Genomic DNA, 27,686 nt, shown 5'->3' with positions numbered 1-27,686 from the left:
CCTGGAGAGATACTCCCTCCGTAAACTCGGAAAGCAGACTGAAATGGGGATGTCTGCCTCCTCTATTAGCACATCCGAAGTCGGGTCAAAACCATGTCGCCACTGTCGAAAGTGGGCGCGTGATGCTCGGATGGCCAGTGGACTCATAGCTATGACCTTGGAAGCCATCTCAAAGGTCTCGAACTCGATCTGGTAGTACCCCCGTCCGAAAATCTGGACATCCAAGATCTTCCCCACCTCTACGAGAAGGCGGGCCTGAAGAAGGTCTCGCAACTCTCCTCTGCTAGGACGGGTGCCGAGAATTTTGCAAATGACCGAAGTCGCCTGCAAACGCTCAACCTCAGCGGCTAAGCTCGCTTGCTTTGTCGGCGATAGAGCAAGTTGAATGGTGGGCTCAGCGGGGTCGGGCGAGGGGGCTTCGGATGAGTCCCTCTGTGGTGGAGCTGGAGCCTCCATCTGTGTCTACTGCTGTGACGAAGAAGCACACGGTGAAGAGACACTACAATCGAGCACGCCGAGCACTGTCCGAAGAAACAGTGTTGCAGAGCCAAGTGCAGCAACCTTCGGGAATGACGAAGACAGGGGCGTTGGTGTCGAGGCATATACCAGCAAGCTGAAAAAAAACAGCCTACAGGTAGGCGGAAGGCGTAAAGAGAACAGGAGCCGGGGGGTGAGTCGGAGGGCTGAGGCCAAGGGGCGGGCAGGTGCAGCGATGGCGAAAGGAGCGCGAGGGCAGGCAAATGAGGGGGGTGGCGGGCAAGGGCAGCGAGCGCAAGCAAGGGGGGGGTGGGCGGGCTGGGGCAGCACGGGTGTGCGGGAGCAGGAAACGGGGGAAGTGGGCAGCGCACGGGGGGTGGAGCAGGGCCTCGCGAGCTACGAGGGGGGAGATGATGCGATGGTGGGGGGGTTGAGCGCTAGCAGCAGCGAGCCTGTGAAGACAAATCTGGGAAACTTTAATTATATAATGTCTGCAAATGTCTGGTGCAGACCCTATGTGCCTAGAATCCCTACCAGAACGGTGAAAGGATGGCCAACTCTCAACCAAGGGTCTAAATGCACGTGAGAAAAGCTGGCGACTGTACTTTAAATGTTCCTCTTCTGTAAACATAAAAATTGTACCACAAGATAAAACCTGAGGAGGTTTTCCTCTTTCCAAGAACAAAAGCTGCCAATTGAGGAGGTTTTCTCTTTGAAAACGAGGTTTTCCTCTTTTCAAGAACAAAAGCTGCCAACTGATCTGATACCAAATTCCTGTTCATAATTTTGTGCATGTTGAGTGCAAGGCTTTGCCATTAAAAGTGGCCTCTCAGTAATTCTTCTTATTTATAAGGTTGACATAAGATCTTGTTGCAACAAGCAATGAAAATGATGCATGGCCGTCTCCACCGAAGGTGCATAGCGTCCTTTGCTAAAAGCAGGTGACTCCAGACCCTTTTGTACCCCTTCGCACAACACAACATCCTCCATCTGCAAGAATATCGCATAAATGTTTATGGCCCAAATGTAATCAAATTTAACTCCAGATAAACCTCAATTGAGCTGCACCTGAACAATCTCGCTTTCAGAAAGACTTTGCTGAACAAACTCTTTGTCATCCTACAATAACACATATTATTCTGTTAGCACTCGATTTAAACCTGAAACTACTTGCCATACATAACAACCAAAGCACTGCCAAGCACGACATCTTTCTCCAACAGTCCTGACTAGCAATCTCATCGTGAGTTCTTGGGTTCAAGGCTCATCTTGAGGTCTCTTGGGATTGTTCCTATGACGTTTAAATTTCTCATCTTCTTCTTCTTCACCCATGTCAATGTCTTGCATGAGGCCACAAGCCTTCAAGGTGCAAGCATAGGTGATTGGATCTAGAGAGATGAAACTCTCAATAGAGACAGAAATATACACAATATACGTGGAGAATGCTGTCCCAATAACATTAACAAACAGCCCGCCTCCTCATTCTCATAGATGGCCCCTGTGTTCAAAGAAAGACGAGACTCGAAGGCAAATGGAATGTACACACATGCAATACCTCAAATGCAAACTGTAATGATTAAAATGGGGAATGTCGCCGCAGTAACTCTTCAAACTTTTCAAATATAGAATCCGATACCACCTCTGGGTACAAAAGAACAAAAGAACTAGAACAAAGATACTGCTACTAGAATCCATCCTCATCTGCACTCTGGATGTCGAGAGACTATGGCTCGAATCCTCTGCTGTCGTCTTCGTCGATGTTGTGTAGCCCCTCTCCTCAATCGTGGCCGTTTGGATCTCTGTAGCTCAAGTGCTCGGTCGATGAGAGTGCCGGTAGTGGTTGAATGAGTGTGGGCCGAGCTCTGCAGTGATGGTGGGTCCTCTGGCTGCCCCGAATCTAGTGAAAAGAAATCTGTAATCTGTCTCTGGAACTGTTTCTCTCTAGCTCTCCCCAGTAAAGTGTCTATATATCTGTGTAACTCAAGTAGATATAGTCCAAAACATCTCTCATTCTCACAACTCATGACCCTAGAGAAAGGACCGAACCCTCTCTGAATAAGCAGTGGAAACGGCCCCGTATCTCATAGTACACTGTGCAATGACATATGTAATGTAGCTCTATCTCTGGCTCTAGCTGGCATAAGTGGCATATCCTGTTGTCTGCTAGTATCCCTCTGAATCTACCCGTCTCAATCCCCAGCTGATGTGATGATGTGCATATCTGACCAATGGCACACCGCAAACCATGAGACATGTGTGTCCATGTAGCTAGGTCAAATCACAAACACATCTCCTGTGAGGTGCAGAAGATACTCTCTATAGAGAGCCATCTGCGTGCCCAACTCCTGTGGCGGCTCTATCCATGTCTTCCTGGTATCAAGCTGGATCAGGTCCTCACAAATGAGTCTAGTAATCTCACCGTGTAAGAGACATCAAGGGTGCCTGAAGAGAGTATTGGAAAGGGGGCAGCTTGTCCATGGTGACGCCATGCGTCTGAAACCATGATGTCATCTATGCATACCAGCATAAAATGTCCCCCCTGAAGAGCTAACTGTCTGGAAGACTCAAGGGCCAGTCTAGCATATCTGTCTCTAGTTGTATCCCACAAGCTGTTCACAAAGGAGAATGATCTGGTAAGCGCCTCAATCTCCATAGGAGGGGCAGCTAGCTCTGCTCGAATGATAGCGTGGGGTACGGAGGCCTTAGCTCTGATCAGTCGAGAGATCATAGATACCAAGGGCCTCTCCATATGCTCCAACCATCCTGGCCTACCAAAGGTCTCCATATCTGCACCCCATACAACATAGCTGAGGCTGCTAAAGTATCAAAGAGCCATAACTTTGTCCGAGGGTCCTGGAACTGAACCTACGAACACATCCTCCCCAAGCCTCCCTAGGCAGCATAAGCTCTAGTCAGTCTAGTCTCTCCTGCTCTCCCCAAGGAAAACCTCGGCCTAGTGAAGACAACCCCAAGATAAGTGTATGCATCTGTATACTCTACAATCTCCTGACCATTTGTGAAAGTCGGTGCTGATCTCCTGATCCACTGTGGTATGGTGTTAAACACGATAACCTTGGTTTTACCAAGGTTTACAGACAGTCCAATATCCTCTGCAAAACTGTGTAATGCATCCAATTGTGTCGCTACATACCCTCTGGTGAGTCAGAGATCAACACATTATCATCAGCATATAACAACAATGGGATCCACGTCCCTGCCAGTTGGGCACCTCTATCCCCCTCTCTGTCAATGTAATCAGACACCTCATCAACATTCAGACCAAATAGAGTACGAGACAATGGGCAACCCTGTTTCATCCCAATGGTGGAGTGAACTAAATCAGATTTCCCCTCCAGGGTGCGTACATGTCCCATCACTAATCTGTATAGAATCATAATCCCCCAAATCAACACTATGGGCACCCCCATCTCCTGCAGTCTGCACATCAATCGAGCTCTCGGTACATGTCAAATGCTTTGCGGTAAATCCATCTCCCATGTGACGTGCCCTCCTCAATGATGGCTCTGAGTGTCAGAATATGATCAAGAGTAGAGAAACCCCTCCTGAAACCGGCCTGGCCCTTTGCCCGTACACCCTCACCCTCTGCCCAATTACTCAACTGATGCTCAAGAATGGATGCATACAACCGTGCCAATGTGTGCCCAACCATAATGGTGCGGTAATTCCCAGGCTTTGTAGGATCACCTGCCTTGAAGATAGGCACAATAGTAGAAAACCTCCAAGTCTCATGTAACCCCTCCCACATGGCACAATTGAACAACACTGCAAGAACCTCTACCAGCATATCTCTAGCATGTATAAAGTGCTCTGCTACTAGACCATCATGATCATATGTCCTGCTGGTCCTCATCCTGTCAATGGATAGAAGGTGCTGGTAGATGGGCATGGCTCCGTAGGATCTGGAAGGGGGTCGTGTCTAGGAACCATATATAACGATGTCGCATACTGCCCCCACACATTAGAAAAAGTAATCATTGGGGTAGGGGAATTCTCATGAAACAGTCGCCATGCCTCTCCTGAGTCTCTACTCAAGAACAGTTGATACAAGTCTCGCTCCATCTGGGCCAAGTAAGCTCGCTTCTTCCGTCGCACAAGGCGCCGGGAAGCAATCCGAGACTATCTGTAAGGGATGACTCCTAAAAAAAGATCCCACTGAAGCTAGGCTCTTGCCTCTCTGTACTCCTCACCATACTAACTATCCTGGGACATGCTCCAAGAATGTTGCCTCCGACCCGGCTGCGTGTGTGGGTATGCCTCTGATGCTGCACCATGTAGTGTCTCAGTTAGTAAAGTGGTGCTCTCCTCCACTGAGAGGCCAGCACCAGCTGTGCATAGACAGCTGTGCATAGCTGGTGTGAATGTATAACGGGTATGTGACCTGCCTCCTGATATTTGAGCTGTACTATACTGAAATGAAATGGACAATGTCAAAAGAGCATGATCCACTGCTACGCGCACTGGTCTGGCTCCCACTATGAAATCCTGAATACAAGGAATAAAGCTCAGTTGTTCCATAACATAGTCCACTGTACTGGCGCTGTATCTGTGTGCAAACCTTGTGAAACCGGCTGCTCAAGGAAATCACTGTAAGCCATTGAGTATGGCTAACCCATGTGTAGTCGTCATCTCCATGAGGTATCTCCCATACTCCATCAGCTCTCTGTCATGTGAGCATCTGTCAAGCCCCAACACACCCACATCCAGCTCTCTAAGCATCTCATCTGAAGTGTCATAGAAGACTGTCTCAGAGTTGCCCGTTCGGGCATTGAAGTCCCCTAGGAGGATGATATCACCATTCTTCGAAAACTCCCATATATCATCATCTAGTAGAGAAAGGCGACTGTCCTCTGGATGCAGCATATACTGACATACAGGGGGGTAAGTAACATATGGCAATGTATAGAAATCGGCATGTGTCAACTCTCAGCCTCACCCACATGTATCTAGCATGATCATCTCTCCGTACAATATGTAGTAGTGGTTAAAACTCCTCCCTAAATAGCACTACTACTCTCCTAAACCTCTACTCCCATGCTCAGATCTCGCGATTGTCATGTGGGCTCTCTCCCATCTGTATCCACCACATGTGGCATAAGCTGTCTAGGGGCCTGATGAGTCTCTAAGAAGAAAACAATGTCTCTATCTCTAAAGCTGTCCTCAAAGGCGCCTACATCAAGTCGAAGAGACCCATTACTGTTCCAAGTTGCTATTTTAAGTTTGGTCCCATAGGTCTCAAACCGTCATTTGGAGGGTTGGTTCAAAATGAGGACCTTCCCTCCCCTGTAGAAAGATAACTTTCCTTCCTTCCTGGCTGACAAGATGCGTGGCATACATTCCCGCATGTGTATTAGCTGGCTCTGTGTAAGGTCATCCCCTAGAAAGATAGTTGTCCCATTGAGGGTTTTCCTCATCTTAATGAACTCTCTCCTAGCCTCCAAAGTGGGCAAACGTAAGATTAGAGCAGCCTTTTTCGAGGTACCTTCATTTTTGGCATTGGCACTTCTTTTCCCAACTCTCCAAGCACCTGTATGTTTAGGGTTGGTGATAGCCATGAGTCTGCATAACACCTAGGTATCTTCTTCTACATTTTTACTTTGCTTGAGGCATGTCACCCTCACATGCAGTGCCCTAACTCTCCGTCTTTGTTCCTCTTCAAGGGTGGTGTTCATCAATGATGTCGGTGAGGCAGTCGCCAGCTGATCTTTCCCCTTCTAAACCACCTGTATCCATTGGTCGGTTTCCTCCATCTATTTCCGTGTCTTTTTAATATTTCCACCCAAGTAGTGGTCTCCGCTGACTTTTTCCCCTCTTCAACTTGGAGTTGTTGCATCTCCTCTTTAATTTTAGAGATCTCCTCTCCTATGTTGGGACGTATTTCACCTTCTTCTAGCTTCGGAAACTGATGCACCTCTGTGATTTTACTTTCTAGTTTTGCTATGGTCTCATCATGCATAGACCCCAAAGTTGTACATTTCCCCATTTCTAGTTTCGTCCAGCTATAATGTCATCATGCTTCTCGACCTCTCACCTCAATGTTTTACATTTCTCCACTTCAATCTTCAATTCTGCAATGTCATCCTGCTTTCCAACTTCTGATAATATCAACCCCAACTTGCTACATTCATCCATCTTAGTTCTCAAGTCATGAATAATCATGTCCTGCATTTCACTCTTTGACCTCAGTATGTTACATTCCAACTCTAGTTTCCTTATTTTTTCAAGGAGTTACCGGTTTATTGTATTTACCGCGTTATCTCCATCTTTTTTTATTTTATTTACTGTCGCATTGATGATGTTTTCTACTTGAATTCTATCCATTGGACTAAGCTTTTGGTCACTGTGCAGAAAATTGCAAGTTCCTGCGCAGACCAGCAAGAGGGACCACCTGCTCAGACAGTCATGCTGCTCGCTTGTCTAGTCGAGCGCCAGATTGTCACTACTGTTGGACTAAGCTTTTGGTCACTGTGCAGAAAATTGCAAGTTCCTGCGCAGACCAGTAAGAGGGACCACCTGCTCAAACAGTCATGCTGCTCGCCCCGCCTGTTCGCTTGTCTAGTCGAGCGCCAGATTGTCACTACTGCTGCGTACGACCCTTAGTTGTTATCATGTATCTGCTCGCCCAATTATTCATTGCATTAGCGTTTAACAGCAGGCGTACATGAGCAAGTGCAGGCGGGCAACGCGCTGGTGAGCAGGTGCACATGAGTAGCAGAGGGCGAACATGAGAGTCTGTAGAGTGCGAGCAGGCAACAACCCTTCGCAAATCAGCAAGGCCAGTAGGAGAAATCTTCGCGACCCCTCTGAAGGTTTTTGATCGTTACATAGTAGGCCTAGCGTACGAAATTTGCGGTGCGAATTCTTGCCAATGAGAGCTGCTTCCCCTGTGCTGCACACTGCTACTGTTGTGGTCTCCACGCTGCAGCTCCCTGCCGGGCTAAGCCTACCTGCTGTTGTTGTCCACGTGCTGCACACAATTTGCCCTGGTTGCAGCGAATGGCCTACGCGAACCCTAATTTGCTATTGCAACCTGCACGAACCCTAATGCTGACGATGCTTGCAGCCTTGTACAAACCCTAGAGAGAAAAATGAAATGAAATGTTATATTAACGTCTTCAAAAGGCCAAAGTGACCTATGAGACCAGAAAGTTACAATGCGGTGTATCTCATACAAAGTCAGATTAACAAAATAAATTAAACTAGGATAACAAGATATAAATACTGCGGAATCCTAAACTAAGCTGATAGGTGTGAAAGGTGAAAGGTGTGAAATGTGTGAACTAAGCTATACAATGTGTAGACAATATGGGAGGGAAGTAGAGATCCATCTTCATAGAGATCCATCTTCATCTTCACTCTGGACGACGAAAAAGTACGGCTCGAATCCTTTGCTGTAGCCTCCTTTGAAACTGTGTAGCTCCTCTTCTCCATTGGGGTCGTCTAGATCTCCCTAGCTCCAATGCTCGGTCTATAAGAATGCCAGTAGTGCGGGCAGAGATACAGAAGTGAACTTCTTCTTCTTCTTTTCTCTCTCTCTCTCGCTCTCCACCATCCATTTCACACATGAGCTAGCCCCTCTTTACTCGGCCGAGGTCGAGCATGGCCTATGCCTCCTCCACCCATCCACACCACTCTCAGTTCTCACATCACATATCTCTTCCGTTCTCCACACTTCAGCTATTAGCTCTTTTCCACACACCACTCACACAGGACGCACTCCCCCTCCCGGGACTATGCCTCAGAACCGCTGGTATGATGATGAGTGCAGAGAGCTATACCGACGCCTCCGTGCACGGCGAGCCTTAGGAGAGATCATAGAGAGAGAGGCCAGACGGCATATGAAGACGCTGACACGCCAAAAGCGGCGAGCATTCGAAGAGGCACAGGAGCTAGAGCTATACCGCCTATTCATGAGCATGGATAGCGCGACGGCATGGCGCACCCTGCGCGAGCCACGTCCGACTACAGCTATTGAGGATCCACAGATATGGCATGATTATGCAGAGCGACTCTATGAGGTGCCAGGGCAGCCTCCTATCCCACAGCCACACGGGCCACGCCCCACGTGCTCTTCCTTCTTTACAGCAAAGATGGTAGAGAGGGCCATACACCGCATGCAGCACAGACAATCAGCTGACCATACTGGATTACAGAGTGAGCACATCATTTATGCGGCCTCCACTATAGCCCCGTTGATTGCACATGTCTTCAACCGGGCTATAGGGGAGGGCTTCCCAAAGGAGTGGACACAGCACACCATAGTGCCTATCCACAAGTCTGGCGACACCCTGGACCCAGGGAACTACAGGACTATCATGATTGGCCACACGATGGCCAAGCTATATGGAGCAGTACTTGAGGCACAGCTCAGCCGCTACGCAGAGACCGAGGGTTTACGAGCTCCAGGCCAGGCAGGTTTCAGACGAGCTTTCTCCACCACTGATCACATCTTCGTTCTGCGCTGCCTCATTGATGGGGCAAAGGCGCGGAAGAAGAGGCTTTACTGCTGCTTTGTGGATTTCCGCAAGGCCTTTGACACAGTCCCACGCGAGAGACTCTTCCAGCGCCTTCACAGCATTGGGGTACCAACAGAGATGATTTGGGCCATATATACTCTCTACGAGAGGGTGACGGGTCGAGTTCGTTGCCCAGGCGGTTTTTCAGACACCATTGCTAGCACCATTGGTGTTAAGCAAGGATGCCCACTCTCCCCGACACTCTTTGGGCTCTACATCGACGAGATCTCCGACTACATACTGCGAGCAGGGGGAGAGGGGAGCGACTTGGCAGGTACTCCGGTCCACATCATGTTATATGCTGATGATATTGTGTTGATTTTAGAGTCACCCGAGGGCTTGCAGCGCCATCTTGAGGCCTTGGACGAATTCAGCACACACAAGGGGTTGACTGTGAACCTTGGCAAAACCAAGGTCATGATCTTTCACACATCCAGTGCAGTGAGGAGCGCTGCCACCTTCACAGCAGCAGGAGGACAAGTTGATGTAGTCACCTCCTATGTCTACCTTGGCATCACATTCACCAGCCTACCAGGACCCTTCACTATGAGGCAGGCTGCTGCTGACAGGCTCACCCGAGGATATGCAGCTCTGACCATGCTAGAGCGGAGGTGCCACCAGGCACACTTTCAGGAGCCCCGCACGAAGGGGTGGCTTTTCGACACCTTAGTCACCCCGGCCCTGATGTACTCGGCGGCAGTATGGGCACCAGGATTGACAGCTGACCAGTGGACACAGCTTGAGAGGCCACAGGTATGTATGATCTCACGCTTGCTCCGCAGCAAGAAGACAGTGCCACATGACATTATTAGAGCCGAGCTCACCACACCACCTATGGTTGTAGAGGCACTATTCCAGACAGTCTGCTTCCTCCAGAGGATGAGAGAGCTACCTCCTGACAGACTTACTCGTAGAGCATTTGAGGCAGCTATACAGCTATCAGAGAGTGGGCATGAGAGAGCATGGTATTCACAGGTCAGAGCATGGTTTGAGGGACACGGTCTTGACATGGAGAGCCTACCACCATTCCAGTACGACCCCCACTCACCATATATTCACCTCTCTCGCAGTGAGAGGAACTTGGTATTGAGACAGGATCTGTGGCAGCTATACACTAGGAGAGTCTGGGAGTCACCTGGCTTGGGGACGAGGATGTCAGATTACAGAGACCAGTTTCTCACCATATTGTCTGGGGGGTTCATACAGAGACCACGCTATATGGACACATATATGCCACATCGCTCACGGGTGGCGATTGGTCAGCTGAGAGTGGCTTCACACAGGTTAGAGATTGAGATCGGGAGACACACTGGTGTTCCCAGGGAGGAGCGAGTCTGCAGAGCCTGCACAGAGGAGGTAGAGAGTGAGGAGCACTTTGTATGTAGATGCAGAGCATACACTGAGATCAGAGGCAGGTATGAGGCCTTATTCAGAGGACAGCCCACTCTCCGAGAGATCATGGACTCTCGAGATCAGAGACAGCTCGGACGTTTCTTACTAGAGATACAGAGCCATCGGGACACACTACTACAGCCACACACAGCTACACAGACAGAGGGGAGACAGTCGCAGCTCACAGACTTCTTTCAGAGGATTGCCGCCCCTCCCTCACTAGACACTCAGAGGGGAGTGACACTTCCACAGGCGGAGGTGAACCGAGCTAGACGACGACCACGAGTCACAGGCTATAGGGGCGCGAGCTCCCACCACCGACAGATCGAGGAGATCCGAGCCCGGGAGCGCTGTGCCACTGAGGAGCGAGTAGCTCAGATGAGGGCCGACCCGACAGCTTTCATCCGGGTAGCCTTGGCACCAGCCCCGCCCATGTACCACATCTTACATCCCCCCATTAGTACAGGATGGAGCTAGATAGCTTGATGCATTCTCATGATTGTACTACCTTGAGCATATAGACATGCATATACCCCTAGAGAGATAGAGCTCCATCCCTCCTCAGATACTCCACTACCTACATTCAGTTCAGTTTTGTATCAGTTTTGTTTCATTTGTCTTTCCGATAGACGGATGACATACACACCATGTACATCTATTTTGTCTCATAGGCCGATTTCGGCCTTACATAGACGTTAAAAATCTTTCTTTCTTTCTTTCTCTCTCTCTCTCTCTCTCTCTCTCTCTCTCTCTCTCTCTCTCTCTCTCTCTCTCTCTCTCTCTCTCTCTCTCTCTCTCTCTCTCTCTCTCTCTCTCTCTCTGCACCCTCGCCTCGCCTTGCAGAACCTCGCCCCTCGCCGCTCGCCCTGCACCACCTCGCCCCTCGCCTTGCAGCACCCGCCCCTCGCCCTGCACCCCCTCGCCCCCCGCTCGCCACTCGCCTTGCACCTGCCCCTCGCCGCTCGTCCCTAGCCCTCACCCCTCGCCCTCGCCCCTAGCACCCGCCCCTCGTCCCTAGCCCTCGCCCCTCGCCCATTCCCCTTTCTCCTCGCCCTCGCCCCATCAAACCCCCCCTATCTCCTCGCCCTAGTTTTATCTCCTAGCCCCTCGCCCTTGAACCTTGAACCTACCCTCCCCCTCTTCCCATCGCCCTCGCTCGTGGCTTGACTAAAACACATATTAATTAATTAATTAATTGCTTGCTCTGATTTAATTAATTTTTGCTTTGCTTCAATTCTACCTGCGGAAAGCACTACCCACCGAAAAGCAAAAAGGAAAATCGACAATCTGAAAGGCCGATTCTACTACTACAGGTGCTAGAACAGGAGCAGACTGGGGCTGTTTTGGTTGTGTGGGACAGCTTGGAGAGGTTCGGATTTGTGGTGTATGGAGGACAGCGTTAGACAGGACATTGGGCACAAGGCCCCTCCATTATTTTGGCTTTTGGCTTTAAGGGTGACGCCCGCAGTGGGCTGTGGTTGTATCTTTACCCGCCGTGGAATGCTTGATGCGGGAGACACTGTATGCATAGTGTGGATGCATATGTGCGCTTAGTGGCTCTTTTTCGGACATTGATTAAGCATGAGAAAGCTAAGCGATAAAGACGACCCCCTAGAGGATGCCATTCAAAAGTGCAAAGAGGAAATGACGGAGACTATTACCAAGATGAACCGCAATCTATTGGGCACAATAAATATGCTCGAAGGACGCGTCCTGATCCAAGAAAGCAAGATAAGCGCACTGGAAGACCGAGTGATGGCTCAGGACGAAGAGATTGCGTCACTCAAAAAAGATCTCGCCGAAGCACGATCAAGCAACACACTGGAAGAGGGCGAATTGCAACCCTCAGTAATCGAAGAAATCAATACTATCACGGAGCAAGTACGGGCCATCAAAGAGGGAGAAGAGCAACACAAAGAGATGACGACTTCTTGGGTGGATGTTCTTATAAAAACGCAGCAGAAGGTGGATGAAGCCGAGACATGGATCGAGGTGGCCAAGAAAGGAAAAGGCAAGGAGATAACGCCCACATCCACACCCACTATCATTAATCAGACACTAGAGGAGGAGCAAAGAAGACGTGTGCGCGCTTTACATGTGAGAATTTGCGGTCTTAAAGACAAAGGCAATGTGGACGAAGAGGTAAAAGAACTCATGGCCTTGATGGGGGTTCATGAGCCGATGCACACAAGAGCATGGAGAGTGGGCAACATAAAGAAAAATGGAAGCAGTGGGGAAACCTCAAAAGAAAGGGCACTCATCCTCCGTTTTCCCTCCATGGAAGCGAAGAAGTCCTTGAAGAAAAGGCCAACTCTTAAAGAGACGGGCATTTTTCTCGGGGATGATCTTACTCTCTCGGAGATCGCTTATATGCAGGAAGTAATGCCGGAGATTAGAGTGGCAAGGGGGAAAGGTAAGATTGCCTTTTACCGAGATGGAAGAGTAGCAATACTGGAGTGACTCCACATGACGGTGCGAGACTTATGGGACCACACTCAAAGTGGCGGCCTAGAACTGTAATGGATCCATGCGTCTTGATGTGGGTGCTTTTGAGGATAGCTTTACTCGAAGAGACATCATCTTTTACTCTGAGACACACCAGGCCCTTGGGCAATCCATGCCTCACATCAGGGGATACAAATGGGAGACAGCTTACAGACAGGAGACACGCTCAGAGCACAGAGAAAGGGGCTCAGGGAGAGTGGCAGTGTTATTTAGAGAGGATTTGCAACCATTGATACATATAGCCCGCAGGGATGAGCAGGCTAGGTACATGTGGGTGAGATTGAAAGCAGAGACAGGCAGATATCTCTACATTGCTATTTGCTACTTTCCCCCGAGTACGTCGGTCTATGCATCACCCAGAGGATAGTCCCCCTTTTCTATTTGGGATGATGACATATGGGAGTTCTCTAGAGATGGTGACATTATCATTATAGGGGACTTCAATGCTAGGACTGCCCATCACCAGACAGTGTTTTATGATACTTCAGAGGAAATGCTGAGAGAGCTAGATGTTGTAGAGACGGGCCTATCCAGACTATCACACGATGCCGAATATACTGAATATGGAAGACACCTGATAAACATGGGCACCGCACATGGACTGGCCATCTTGAATGGCATACAAAGGTTTCCTGCTTCGGGAGGCTTCACATGATTCCCACACAGACATGGAGTCAGCACAGTGGACTATGTCATGGCACAACCGAGCCTCATCTCTAGTATCCAGGACCTCACGGTTGGACCCAGACCTATTGGTGTGGCAGTGGATCATGCTCTTGTATCGCTGACCATTTCTTTTCAGTTTAGTGTAGCACACAAGCTACGGGCAGCAGCCCCTACTCGCTACACCTTCACGTGGGAGACGGACTCTGTATACATAGATGGGATCTACAGACGCCTGTGCACAGACGAGCCAAGGCGACCTCTGGAGGAGCTTACACTATACTGACACAGACACTACATGATGCAGCAGCAGAGGCATACCCACACACCCAGCCTGAGCAGAGACACCGTTCAGGGAGCATGCCCCAGAACAGTTGGTATGATGAGGAATGCCGGGACACTAGAGCTAGACTTTGGAGGGAGGTGCTTTTGGGGAACATCACTCATAGACAGTCACAGATTGACTTCCGACGCCTAGTGCAGCGGAAGAAGAGGGCATTTTTGGCTCGCCTAGAGCAGGATCTATACCAGCTATTCTTGAGTCAGGACTCACGTGAGGCGTGGAGGCTCTTTCATGAGCACTCCCCCCCCCCCCTGCCATCACTTCTACAGAGGCCTGGGGCCAGTATGCATCATCTTTGTACACAATTCCTGAGCAGCCCCCCCTTCCCGACCCCCCCGATCCATGCCCGCACACATGTGGTTTTTTCACCGCTGAGATGGTGAGGAAGGCCATTGACAAATGAAGACTGGGAAAGCATATGATCATGATGGCTTAGTGGCTGAGCATTTCATGCATGCCAAAGATTTACTAGCAGAGCTTCTAGCAGTTATGTTTAACCGTGCCATGTGTGAGGGCTTGCCTGATACCTGGAGCCTATCTACTATTGTACCTATCTTCAAGTCGGGAGACCCTATGGAGCCTGGGAACTATCGCACTATCATGATTGGACACACATTGGCACGGTTGTACGCATCTATTCTTGAGCAGCAACTGAGTAGATGGGCAGAGAGAGAGGGGATGCGCACAGCCGGGCAGGCAGGTTTCAGAAGGGGTTTTTCTACTCTTGACCATATCTTGACACTCAGAGCCATCATTGAGGAGGGCAGATCGCATGGGAAACTGATCTATTGCAGCTTTGTGGATTTCCGTAAAGCATTTGACACAATGCCCAGATTACAATAGATGGGAGTACCCACAGAGCTCATTTGGGGGGTCATGGCATTATACAGGTCAGTAGTGGGGCATGTACGCACCCCAGAGGGTCTATCCACACCGGTTTACTCCACTATTTGGGTGAAGCAGGGCTGCCCACTCTCTCCTACTCTATTTGGTATGTATGTAGATGAGGTTTCTGACTACATTGAGAGAGATGGTGATAGAGGTGCACAGCTAGCAAGGACATGGATTCCACTATTGTTATATGCTGATGATATTGTTTTGATTTCTGCCTCTCCGGAGGGGATGCAAAGTCAACTGGATGCTTTGCATAGGTTTGCCCAAGAAAGTGGTTTGTCCGTCAACCTTGGTAAAACCAAGGTCATGGTTTTTAATACCACCCCACAGTGGATCAGGAGGTCAGCGCCCGCCTTCACATACGGACAGGAGAAGGTGGAGTATACAGATGCTTACACTTACCTTCGAGTGGTTTTCAATGGACCAGCATTTTTATTGAGGAGGGCAGCAGAGACTAGATTGACCAAAGCCCATGCAGCATTGGGTAAATTGGAAAGGATGTGTTCACAGGTTCAGTTTCAGGAGCCTCGGACGAAGCTCTGGCTCTTTGACACTTTGGTGGCCTCTGTATTCCTCTATGGAGCTGAGATTTGGGGACCTTCACTGGACCATCACGGGAGGACAGGCTGCAGTGATGGATGGGGGGACATGGAGAAGCCTCTGGTCTCTATGATCTCGCGGCTCATTAAGGCCAAGACTTCAGTACAACATGCTATTATACGAGCAGAGCTAGCTGCCTCCCCACTGGTGGTTGAGGCGCTCACCAGATCTGTCTCCTTCATACACCGCATGTGGGAACTTCCCAGAGACAGATATGCACGCCTTGCACTTGAGTCCTCTCGACAGTTAGCCGTGCACGGAGATACAGCATGCTCGTATGGGGAGATGACGTCATGGTTTCAAGCGCATGGGTTCAGCATAGATAGATTGCCTCCTTTCCAGTACTCACTGGATGCGCCCTCTGTGACTCTTACACAATCCGAGATCACCAGGCTCATTCGCCAGGACTTGACTCAGCTAGACACCAAGAGGACATGGATACAGCCAGTACAGGAGCTAGGCACGAAGATGGCTTTCTACAGAGAGCATCTCCTCCAGCTTACGGAGGATGGTTTTGTGACGAGGCCCAGATACATGGACACTCACCTGTCTCATGGGATACGATGTGCTATTGGCCAGATACGCACATCTTCACACCAGCTGCGGATCGAGACTGGGAGATACAGCAGAATACCAGCAGAGGCCAGGACATGCCCCCTGTGTGACATCGAGCCTCAGACAGAGTTGCACTACACATGCCACTGCCCTGTCTACTACGAGATACGAGGCCGCTTCCATTGCTTGTTCAGAGAGGGCTTTGGACCATTCTCTAGAGTCATGCGGTACGAGGATCAGAGATGCCTGGGTTTGTTTTTGCTCGAGCTACGCAGACACAGAGAGAGCTTGATGAGAGGAAAGACTAGCCAGTCTCAGAGACAGATCACAGACTTCTTTAGAGCTGCCACTCGACACCCGGAGGAGTTACTACCACAGCAGAGCTCGTCGCTTTACACCAGAGGCATACTGATCGACCGAGCGACTGAGTTGGGGAGATCCAGACGCCCACGACTGCGGAGGACTACACAACATCGACAGAGGCTGCAGCAGAGGATCCGGGTCACTTTGGCTTGAAATGCACGACGCCCGGTTAGACTACTGACCATGGAGAAGATTAATGAGATCCGCTAGCGACTGATGCCGGATCTCCTGTGATCTAGTTATCCCAGCTAGCTGTTTTAGCAGCTTAGTCCACACTCAGCAGTCCAGGATTCCATAGTATTTTATTTTCTCATTTTGTCATCTTGTTACTCTGACTTTGTATCAGATCCACCACATTGTAACTTTCTGGTCTCATAGGTCCCTTTGGCCTTTTGAAGACGTTAATATAACACTTCATTTCATTTCTCTCTCTCTCTCTCTCTCTCTCTCTCTCTCTCTCTCTCTCTCTCTCTCTCTCTCTCTCTCTCTCTCTCTCTCTCTCTCTCTCTCTCTCTCTCTCATGTACAATGCAAGCTCCCGAAGATGAAGCACATGTGACATTGGAATGCCCAGAATACGCTCACATCCGGGCTAATTTTCAACCACTTCTAAGCGGTTGCTCTACCTTTGCGGACCTATTATCCAAGACAGACCCCTCCCCTACAATTCTCGGAACATACCTCACCCGCATACTTGAGAATCAAAAGACACTCATAGGAACATAAAAAGAGAATAACACACACCACACCATACACCCCCGTGAGGGGAGACTATGTATCACTTTGAGGTCCCATGGGTCATTTCTGGCCCCCCGCGGACGTTAATACCAAATCAAATCTCTCTCTCTCTACGCTCGCAGACTTTCTCTCCCTACGCCTTCTCTTTCTACTTTTCTCTCTCTACGCACTTGCAATTTCTCTCTCTACACACTGGCAGTTTCTCTCTACACGGTTTTCTCTCTCTACGCACTTGCAGTTTCTCTCTCTACGCAACGGGCGGGGAGCCGGGGGGGGGGGGGAGGAGACAGCGGCAGGGCACACGAGCGAGAGAGTGAGCAAAGCGCGGCAGGGTAGGACAGCAACGAGCAGAGCGGGAGCAGGGCGAAGCGAGCAGAGCGAGTTGCAAGGCAGGGAAGGACAGCAGCGAGCAGAGCGGGAGCGGTAGCAGGAGAGAGAGAGAGTGAGCGAACAGGGTAGGACGTGAGCAAGGGGGGTGCAGAGTAGAGCTCGCGAGCAGGGTAGGGCAGCAACGAGAGAGCGGGAGCGGGACAGCAACGAACAAAGCGGGAGCGGGAGCGGGAGAGAGAGAGAGAGAGAGAGCTCGCGAGTAGGGCAGGAGGTGAGCAGGGGGGTGCAGAGCAGAGCTCGCGAGTAGGGCAAGACGTGAGCAGGGGGATGCAGAGTAGAGCTCGCGAGCAGGGCAGGGCAGCAAAGAGAGAGAGCGGGAGCGGGAGCAGGAAGGAGAAATGAAATGAAATGAAATGTTATATTAACGTCTTCAAAAGGCCACAATGACCTATGAGACGTGAGCGTTACAATGTGGTGAATCTGATACAGAATTAGAGTAACAAAATGAAATGACAAAATGATAAAATGATAAAATAAAAGTACTATGAGACCCTAAACTGATAGGCGTGAACTAAGCAGCTAGCTGGGGTAGCTAAATCACAAGTCACAAGAGATCCAGCATCAGTCGCTAGCGGATCTCATCAATCTCCTCCATGGACAGCAGTCTGATCGGGCGTCCTACGTGTCGGGCCAAAGTGATCCGAATCTTCTGATGTAGCCTCCGTCGATGCTGTGTAGTCCTCCGCAGTCGTGGGCATCTCGATCTCCCCAGCTCAGTCGCTCGATCGATCAGTGTGCCTCTGGTGTGAGGCGACAAGATCTGTTGTGGTAGTAGCTCCTCTGGGTGTTCAGTGTAATGGCACGTGGTACTGAAGCCTTGGCTCTAATGAGCCACGAGATCATGGAGACCAGAGGCTTCTCCATGTCCCCCCATCCATCAGTACGACCTGTTCTCCCATGATGATCCAATGAAGGCCCCTGTATCTCAGCTCCATAGAGCAATACAAAAGCCACTAAAGTGTCAAAGAGCCAGAGCTTCGTCCGAGGCTCCTGAAACTAAACCTGTGAACACATCCTCTCGAGTCTCCCCAATGCTGAATGGACTGTGGTTAATCTAGTCTTTGCTGCTCTCCTCGAAGAAAATGCTGGTCCACTAAAAACCACTCCAAGGTAAGTGTATATTCCACTGTCTCTTGGCCATATGTGAATGCGGGCGCTGACCTCCTGATCCACTTGTGGGGTGGTATTAAATACCATGACCTTGGTTTTACCAAGGTTGACACAAGCCACTCTCATGGGAAAACCTATGCAAAGCATCCAAGTGACGTTGCATCCCCTCCGGAGAGTCGGAGATCAGCACAATATCATCAGCATATAACAATAGCGGAATCCATGTCCCTGCCAGCGGTGCACCTCTATCACCATCTCTCTCAATGTAGTCAGAAACCTCATCCACATACATACCAAATAGATTAGGAGAGAGCGGGCATCCCTGCTTCACCCCAATAGTGGAGTGAACCGGTGTAGATAGACCCTCTGAGGTGCGTACATGCCCTACTACTGATCTGTACAGTGCCATGATCCCCCAAATGAGATATGTGGGTACTCCCATCTCCTGTAATCTGCGCATCAATCTAGCTCTGGGTACTGTGTCAAATGCTTTGCGGAAGTCCACAAAGCTACAATAGATCCGTCTCCCATGGGATCTGCCCTCCTCGATGATGGCCCTGAGCGTCAAGATATGGTCAAGAGTAGAAAAACCTCTCCTGAACCCTGCCTGCCCAGTAGCACGCATTTTCTCCCTCTCTGCCCATCTACTCAGCTCTGCTGCTCAAGAATGGATGCGTACAACCGTCCCAATGTGTGTCCAATCATGATAGTGCGATAATTTCCAGGCTCCATAGGGTCTCCTGACTTGAAGATAGGTACAATTGTAGATAGGCTCCAAGTATCAAGCAAGCCCTCACACCTGGCACAGTTAAACATAACTGCTAGAAGCTCTGCTAGTAGATCTCTGGCATGCATGAAATGCTCAGCCACTAAGCCATCGTGATCATATGCTCTCCCAGTCCTCATCCTGTCAGTGGCCTTCTTTACCATCTCAGCGGTGAAAAAAGCACATGTGCGTGGGCATGGATCGGGGGGTCGGGAAGGGGCTGCTATCCAGAAACTGTGTACAAAGATGATGCGTACTGACCCTAGGTCTCTGTAGAGGTAAAGGCAGGAGGGGGAGGGGGGGGGGGGGGGGGGGAGGACTGCTCATAAAAGAGCCTCCATGCCTCACACGAGTCCTAAGTTCTAACTCAAGAATAGCTGGTATAGATCCTGCTCTAGTCGAGCCAAAAATGCCCTCTTCTTCCGCCGCACTAGGCGTCGGAAGTCAATCTGTGACTGTCTGTGTGTGATGTCCCCCAAAAGCACTTCCCTCTGAAGTCTAGCTCTAGTCTGACGGCATTCCTCATCATACCAGCTGTTCTGAGGCATGCTCCCAGAACGACGTCTCTACTCAAGCTGTGTGTGTGGGTATGCCTCTGCTGCTGCATCATGTAATGTCCATGTCAGTATAGTAGTAAGCTCCTCTAGAGATCGTCCTGGCTCCTCAGTGGATAGGCCTCTGAAAATCGCGTCTATGTATACAGAATCCGTCTCCCGCGTGAAGGTGTAGCGAGTAGGGGCTGCTACTCGTGGAATGTGTGCTACACTGAATTGGAAAGAGATGGTCAGTGACACAATAGCATGATCCACTGCCACCCCCACACATCTGGGCCCAACTATGAGATCCTGGATACTAGAGATGAGGCTCGACTGTGCCATGACCTAATCTACCGTGCTGGCTCCATGCCTATGTGGAAAGCATGTGAAGCCTCCCGCAGTGGGAAATCTCTATAGGCCATTCAAGATGGCCAATCCATGTGCAGTCCCCATGTCTATCAAGTGCCGTCATACTTAGTATGTTCCCCATCCTCTGATATCCTGGATAGGCCCGTCTCTGCAACATCCAGCTCTCGCAGCATCTCCTCTGAAGTATCATAAAATATCGTCTGATGATGGGCAGTCCTAGCATTGAAGTCCCCTAGAATGATAAAGTCACCATCTCTAGAGAATTCCCATATGGCATCATCCAAAATAGAGAAGGGGGATTGTCCTCTGGGTGATGCATATATTGACGTACTCGGGGGGAAGTAGCAAATGGCAATGTAAAGATATCTGCCAATCTCTGCTCTCAATCTCGCTTGTTCATCCCTACGAGCTATATGTATCAATGGCTACAACTCCTCCCTGAATAGCATTGCCACTCCTCATGAGCCCCACCCTCTGTGCTCTGATCATGTCTCCTGTCAACAAACTGTCTCCTATCTGTATCCACTAATGTGAGGCATAGACTGCCCAGGGGCTTGATGTGTCTCAGAGTAGAAAATGATGTCTCTCCCGGAAAAACTCTCCTCAAAAGCACCCACATCAAGGCGCATAGATCCGTTACAATTCCAGGTAGCAGCTTTGAGTGCGGTCCCATAGGCCTCACACCGTCATGTGGAGCGTCGCTCCAAAATCACCACTCTTCCGTCTCGGTAAAAGGCAGTCTTACCTTTTTCCCTTGCCGCTCTAATCTCTGGCATCATCTCCTGCATATGAGCGATCTGTGAGAGGGTAAGGTCATCCCCAAGAAAGATACCTGTTTTCTTAAGAGTTGGTCTCTTTTTCAAAAAGTCCTTCGCTTCCATGGAAGGAAAATGAAGGATGAGTGCCCTTTCTTTTGAGGATTCCCCATTGCTCCCATTCTTCTTGTTGCCCACTCTCCGAGCTCTTGAGTGTATCGGCTCGTGAACCCCCATCAAAGCCATGAGTTCTTTTACCTCTTCGTCTACATTATCTTTGTCTTTAAGACCGCAGATTCTCACATGTAGAGAGCGCACACGTCTTCTTTGCTCCTCTTCTAGTGTCAAGTTGATAATGGTGGGTGTGGACGTTGTCTCCTTGCTTTTCCCTTTCTTGGCAACTTCAATCCATTTCGCGGCCGCTTTCTGTTGAGTCTTTGTAATAGCGTCCACCCAAGAAGTCGTCATTTCTTTGTGCTGCTCTTCCCCTCTTTGATGGCTCGCACTTGCTCTTTGATTGTGTTGAGCTCTTCCATTACTGAGGGTTGCCATCCTCCCTCCTCAAGTGTGTTTCGTGATCGTGTTTCGGCGAGCGCCTTCTTGAGTGACGCAATCTCTTCATCTTGGGCCGACACACGATCTCCCAGTGCAGTGATCTTGCTTTCTTGGGTCAACACGCGATTTTCGAGCATTTTTATTGTGCCCAAGAGGTTGCGGTTGATCTTGTTAATTGTGTCAGTCATTTCTTCTTTGCACTTTTGGACTGCATCTTCTAAGGGGTCGAGCTTATCGTTCTGCTTCCTCATGCTTGGTCGCTGCCAAAAACAAGTTTGCGGCTCAAAGGAAAAGGCTCAAGGAAACACACTACTTCCACATTATGCATACACGATCTCCCACATTAAGCATACATGGCGTAAATTTTCTGCAAATTTTCTGCAAATTCTGCCAATTACATTATGACCATCTGCAATAATCTGCAATAAATTCCCTGTTAATGAATTGAATTCTGCAAGTCTTCTGTTTTCTAAATTCCCTGTTAATGAAGTGAATTCTGTGGGTCTTCTATTTTCTGCAAAATCTGAATTCTGCAGGTCTATCTGAATTCTGCAGATCCTGTAAATTGCAGGTCCTGTCGAAGCCCGAAATCTGCAGGTCCTTTTGGAAGACTGAGTTCTGCTAGTGAGACAAGGGGGTTGGTGCGACAGTGGTGCAGAAACCTGCAGGGGGCAGCAGGTGCAGCAGGTCGCGTGCTGGGGAGCCAGGTGCAGCAGGTCACGCGCTGAGGCTGCAACAGGTCAGGAGCTCGGCAGGTCACGCGCTGGAGCTGCTGCAGCAGGCCGCGTTGGAGCTGCAGGTTGCTCACGCGCTAGAGCTGCAGCAGGTCACGCTGGAGCTGCAGGTTGCTCACGCGCTAGAGCAACAGGTCGCGCTGGAGCTACAGGTTGCTCACGCGATGGGGGGAGGGGAGAGAGAGAGAGAGAGAGAGAGAGAGAGAGAGAGAGAGAGAGGAATTGGCGCACAACCAGCTCAGCAGACAAGAAAGAGAACGAGTCTTTCTTTTGTGAGCTCACTTAAAGACTGTGCTAAGGAGAAGATTTTGTACCAAGGCACTAGGATTCATGCTGATAGTGGGTAACTTGAAAAGAATGCAGTATGTATGTCAAGTGCCGTGCACTTGTTAGTGCGCAGCAAGTCTTTGACGAGCTTACTGTGCGGGATGTCATCTTGTGGAACGCACTGATTGCAAGATATGCCTAGCAGAGAAATGTGATGCACTTGAGAAAGCACAAATAGTGCTTGAGGAGCTTTTTGTTCGGAACAGCGTCTCTTGGAATGCACTGCTGTTTTCAAAAAACTTTCATGATTTGCTATACCTTGGTTCATATGTATGCCAAATGTGGTACACTTCAGAAAGCACAAAAAGTGCTTCAAGAGCTTTTTATCTGGAGTGTTTTCTCTTGGAGTGCATTGGTTGCAGGATGCGTGCAACAGGAGTAGGAAAAAAGCTCAAGGCTATTTTCAGTGGATGCAAAGCAAGGGCCTCTCTCTAGATGCAATGACATACGTGTGCATCTTGACCTGCTGTACGAAGGCACTATGATTCATGCTGATATTCGCGATAGTGGGTAACTTGAAAAGCATGCATACTTGGAAAAATGTTGGTCAGTATGTATGTCAAGTGTCGTCAGTGCACAACAAGTCTTCGACAAGCTTACTATATGGGACGTCGTCTTGTGGAACGCACTGATTGCAGGATATGATCAGCAAAGATACAATCACCTACGCATGCATCTTGAAGGCATGTGGCTCTACCCAGAATGTTGATATGGGCTTAAATATTTTTTCTGATATTGTTAGCCAAGGGCTGTTGCGAAAATTGTCGTGCTTGGCAATGCCTTGCTCCACACACATCCATTTTCCCGCAACACCCCCAAGCAAGCAGCAATAAAGGCTAGACAAGCAAAAATAGAGAGCAAGAGAATGAGTCTTTCTTTTGTGAGCTCACTTAAAGACTATGCTAAGGAGAAGGTTTTGTACCAAGGCAGTAGCATTCATGCTGATATTTGCGATAGTGGGTTACTTGAAAAGAATGCATACTTGGAGAAAATGTTGGTCAGTAAGTATGTCAAGTGCGGTTCACTTATCAAGTCTTTGACAAGGTTACTGTGCGGGATGTCATCTTGTGGAACGCACTGATTGCAGCCCAGACAGGGCTAGGAAGCTATTGGATGTTTTCAGCTGGTGCGTAGCAAGGGCCTATCTCCAGACGCAATCACCTATGCGTGCATCTTAAAGGCATGCGCATTGTGGCTCTACGCAAGATGCTGATATAGACACAAAAAATCATGATGATATTGTTAGTCTAAGGCTGCTGAAAAGAGATGTCGTGCCAATCTGTTTTCAGCAGATGCGAAGAGAGGGCCTCTCTCCAGATGCAATTACCTACGTATGAATTCATATGGCTCTGCGCAAGATGCTGATGCGAAGCGAGGGCCTCTGTCCATATGCATCTTGAAGGCATGTGACTCTACGCAAGATGTTGATATGGGCTTAAAACTTTACTCTGATATTGTTAGTGACGGGCTGTTGCAAAAGATTCTTGTGCTTGGCAATGCCTTGGTCGATATGTATGCCAAATGTGGTGCGCTTTGTAAAGCACAAAAAGTTCTTGAGGACCTTCTGTCCAGAATGTCGTCTCTTGAAAGTTTTGGTTGCAGGATATGCACAACAGAAGCAGGGCCAAAGAGCTCCAGGCTGATTTCAACGGCGGATGCAAAGCGAGGACTTCTCTCCAGGTGCAATCATACACGCGTGCATCTTGAAGGCATGTGGCTCTATGCAAGATACTGATATGGGCATAAAAATTCGTGCTGGTATTGTTAGTCAGGGGATGTTGAAAAAGGGTATCGTGCTTGACAATGCTTTGGTTGACATGTTTGCTAAATGTGGTGCCCTTAAGAGAGCACAAAAAGTACTCGAGGAGCTTTCTGTCTAAAGTGTGGACTCTTCGAAAAATTGATTGAAGGATTTGCCACACAGGGGTAGGGCCAAAACGCTCCAGTCTGTTTTCAGAAGATGCAAAACGAGGGCCTCTCTCCAGATGCAATCACCTATGTATGCAACTTGAAAGCATGTGGCTCTACGCAAGATGCTGATATGGGCACAAAAATTCACAATTGTATTGTTAGTTAAAGACTATCGAAAAGATGTCGTACTTCGCTCTGCCTCGGTTGATATGTATGCCAAGCACTGATTGCGGGATACTCACAGCAAGAGCAGGGCCAAAAAGCTCTAGGCTGTTTTCAGCGGATGCAAAGTGAGGGCCCCTGTCCAGATGAAATCACCTACGCGTGCATCTTGAAGGCATGTGGCTCTATGCAGGATGCCGATATGGGCTTCAAAATTCACTCTCATATGGTTAGTCTCGGGTTGTTGCAAAAAACTGCCATGCTTCGCAATGCCTTGATCAATATGTAGGCTAAATCTGGTGTACTTTAGGGAGCACAGAAAGTGCTCGAGGACATTCCTGTCTGTAATGTCGTCTCCCACAGTGCAATGATTACGGGATATGTGCAACATGAGCAGGACCAAAAATATCTAGGCTGTTTTTACCATGCAAAGCGATGGCCTCTCTCCTGATGCAATCACATACGCATGCATCTTGAAGGCATGTGGTTCTAGGCAAGATGCTGATATGTGCATAAAAATTCGCACTGATATTGTTAGTCAAGGAATGTTGAAAAAGACGTCATGCTTGCGAATGCCTTGGTTGACATGGTTGCTAAATGTGGTGCACTTTAAAAATTCACTTCTGATATTGTTAGTCTGAGGGTTGTTGCAAAAAATGTCGTGCTTGGCAATGCCTTGGTTGATATGTATGCCAAATGTTGTGCACTTCAGAAAGCAATGAAACTGCTTGAGGAGCTTCCTGTCTGGAACGTCGTCTCTTGGAGTGTATCGATTGCGGGATATGCACAAGAGGAGCAGGGCAGAAATCTTTAGGTTATTATTGGCCGATGCAAATCGAGGGCCTCTCTCCTGATGGAATCACATACGCATGCATCTTGAAAGAATGTGGCTCTATGCAAGATGTTGGTATGGGCATAAAAATTCGGGTTGATATTGTTATTCAGGGGTTGTTGAAAAAGATGTGCTTGGCAATGCCTTGATTGACATGTTTGCTAAATGTGGTGCAATTTAGAGAGCACCAGAACTTATCAAAAAGCTTCCCGTCCGGAGCTAGAAAGCATTGATTGCAGGATTTGCCCCCTAGGGGCAGTTTTCGGCAAATGCGAGACGACGGCTCTTCTCCACAAGGGCAACGCCAAAAACCTCTAGGCTGTTTTCAGCAGATGTGAATCAAGGGCTCTTGGAGAAAGATGCGTCCTTGACCGTGCTTTGACCGATATGTATGCGAAATGGGGCAGTTTGTGTATGTGTATGTGTGTGAGCTTACGGACGGACAATCCGGTAGATTCAACCTCAATGCAGGTAATGGTACGCATTATAGAAAAAGTAAATGTGACGGTCGACATGTTGGCAAAAGTCGTGGAAGGGATGATGATGACACAACACATACTGGTGGGAAGGTATTGCAACAATGCAAGGGAAGTCTAGCAGTCGATCAATCCAACATTGCGCTTCAATGCAGACAACCAATAGCAAAGGTACACTTATATTTCGTGTTTTGATTAAAGCAATGAATTTATATCATTTTTATTGAAAAATTTTCAGATGAAGGTGACAAGGACTTCTTATGCTCAACAAAGGGACTTCTTATACAAGAGTGTAGGCAGGCGCTCACTCTCAAACTCTGCGTCCAGATGCTCTAAGTGGTGAGGGCCCTGCCCACTTATTTATAAGTTTACAAGGGATGCCCAAAAAGCAGAGCCCCAAAAACAATCAATTTTAAAAGCCTCTTAAATAAAGCAATTGGCCCAAAAGCTTCCCAAAAATCAGCCAGCGTAAATCTGGTATTTTCGTACAGCAGCGCAAAAAGCGGAATTTTGTACAGCTTTGCCACGTCAGCACTGCAGCGCAAAAAGCGGGATTGCCGTACTGTTTGTCAACGGAATTTTCGGGATTGCCACGTCAGCCTATCCCCACATTTTTTGGTGTTGCCAGCCGAGGTATGTGTATGTATGCTCTGCTGCCCCATGCCCAGGGCCATGCCACGTCACCAGTTTGTGACATATCCCCCTCTTGAAAGCATTGTAATCGCCCTCGATTACGCCTACGAAACAGACAGAGGCCATAAACTGTCTTAGCAGACACTGACTGTTAGTACCGACGCACTAGGAACACACATCTAGCACATGTACCAATCGAGAGTCACATCACACGACATCACAAGACATCACTAGACATCACAGGACATCACATGACGAATCACATTCAAAATTCATTCGGATCTCAGACCATGATTTATCAGCAACGTATTTAACAATCACATTTAAATCCACTCAGGACCTCATAGATGCCCGATTGATTAATCCCTATTACAACCATGTCTATCAAGATCGTTCAGACCGAAATGCTACAGTCATTTCGCCTATCAATTCCTGCACTTAAACAAGTCAATATCATGTTCGGGAATTCCCGTTCATAAAGTCATTCAACAAAATACTGTTAGCTCACAGTATCCCTGAAACTCAAAAGAGATATCAGTGACTTTAGTATCAAAATCGAGGCAATCTGTTGAAAAAGGAGCGGAGCGACTCCCCTCTTGTGCATACCCACTGCACCAGATTATACCCAAGTTGAGTTCGGGGTTCCATTTAGAATAGACTATGCTAAACCAAATGCTTCGAGGTAAAGATGCACAATCTAAGAGTATCTACCAGGTCCTCCTCCTCCATTCCCTTCGCATCCAATGCGGCGTAGGTCTTGAATTTAACCAAGAACCATCTAATTGCTTTACCTTCTTTCTTTTTGTGCCAATATCTGTTCTGGAACGAGTAGCTCCTCGTTTTCTTCCACTTCGGGTTGCTCATGAGGCTCCCCATCATCGGGCACATCGCCTTCAAAAGGCTTGAAGAGACTCACATGAAAACATTGTGAAGTCTCCAAGTGTCGGGCAGCTGCGTTCTAAAGGAGACACCATTTGTCTTTTTGGAAATCTGGAAAGGTCCATAGTATCTCATGCTAAGCTTTCGAGAAAACCGTTCCTTTCCCCTTTTTTCTGTCTCAGGCGTGC

At 48.8% G+C, this 27,686-nt stretch overlaps 1 protein-coding gene across 2 annotated transcripts in view; it reads right to left on the bottom strand.

The window, feature by feature from the left end:
• Positions 1-1,070: 1,070 nt before the first annotated feature.
• LOC147427052 (choline monooxygenase, putative (CMO-like)) overlaps positions 1,071-27,686 on the bottom strand; it is a 100,574-nt gene continuing 73,958 nt past the window's right edge. For both annotated transcript variants that reach the window (XM_086499264.1, XM_086499263.1), the window contains exons 9-10: positions 1,546-1,596; positions 1,071-1,467 (exon numbers count right to left, since the gene is read on the bottom strand). In XM_086499264.1, the coding sequence (XP_086355390.1) occupies positions 1,324-1,467; positions 1,546-1,596 (195 nt within the window). In that variant the 3' untranslated portion in view covers positions 1,071-1,323. The remainder of the gene's footprint in view (positions 1,468-1,545; positions 1,597-27,686) is intronic.

Source organism: Adiantum capillus-veneris, chromosome 24 (genome assembly GCF_014529385.1).
Source record: "Adiantum capillus-veneris isolate H3 chromosome 24, ASM1452938v2, whole genome shotgun sequence".
Taxonomy (NCBI): domain Eukaryota; kingdom Viridiplantae; phylum Streptophyta; class Polypodiopsida; order Polypodiales; family Pteridaceae; genus Adiantum; species Adiantum capillus-veneris.
The sequence above is the reverse complement of the archived record's forward strand: the minus strand, read 5'-3'. Positions and strand labels throughout refer to the sequence as shown.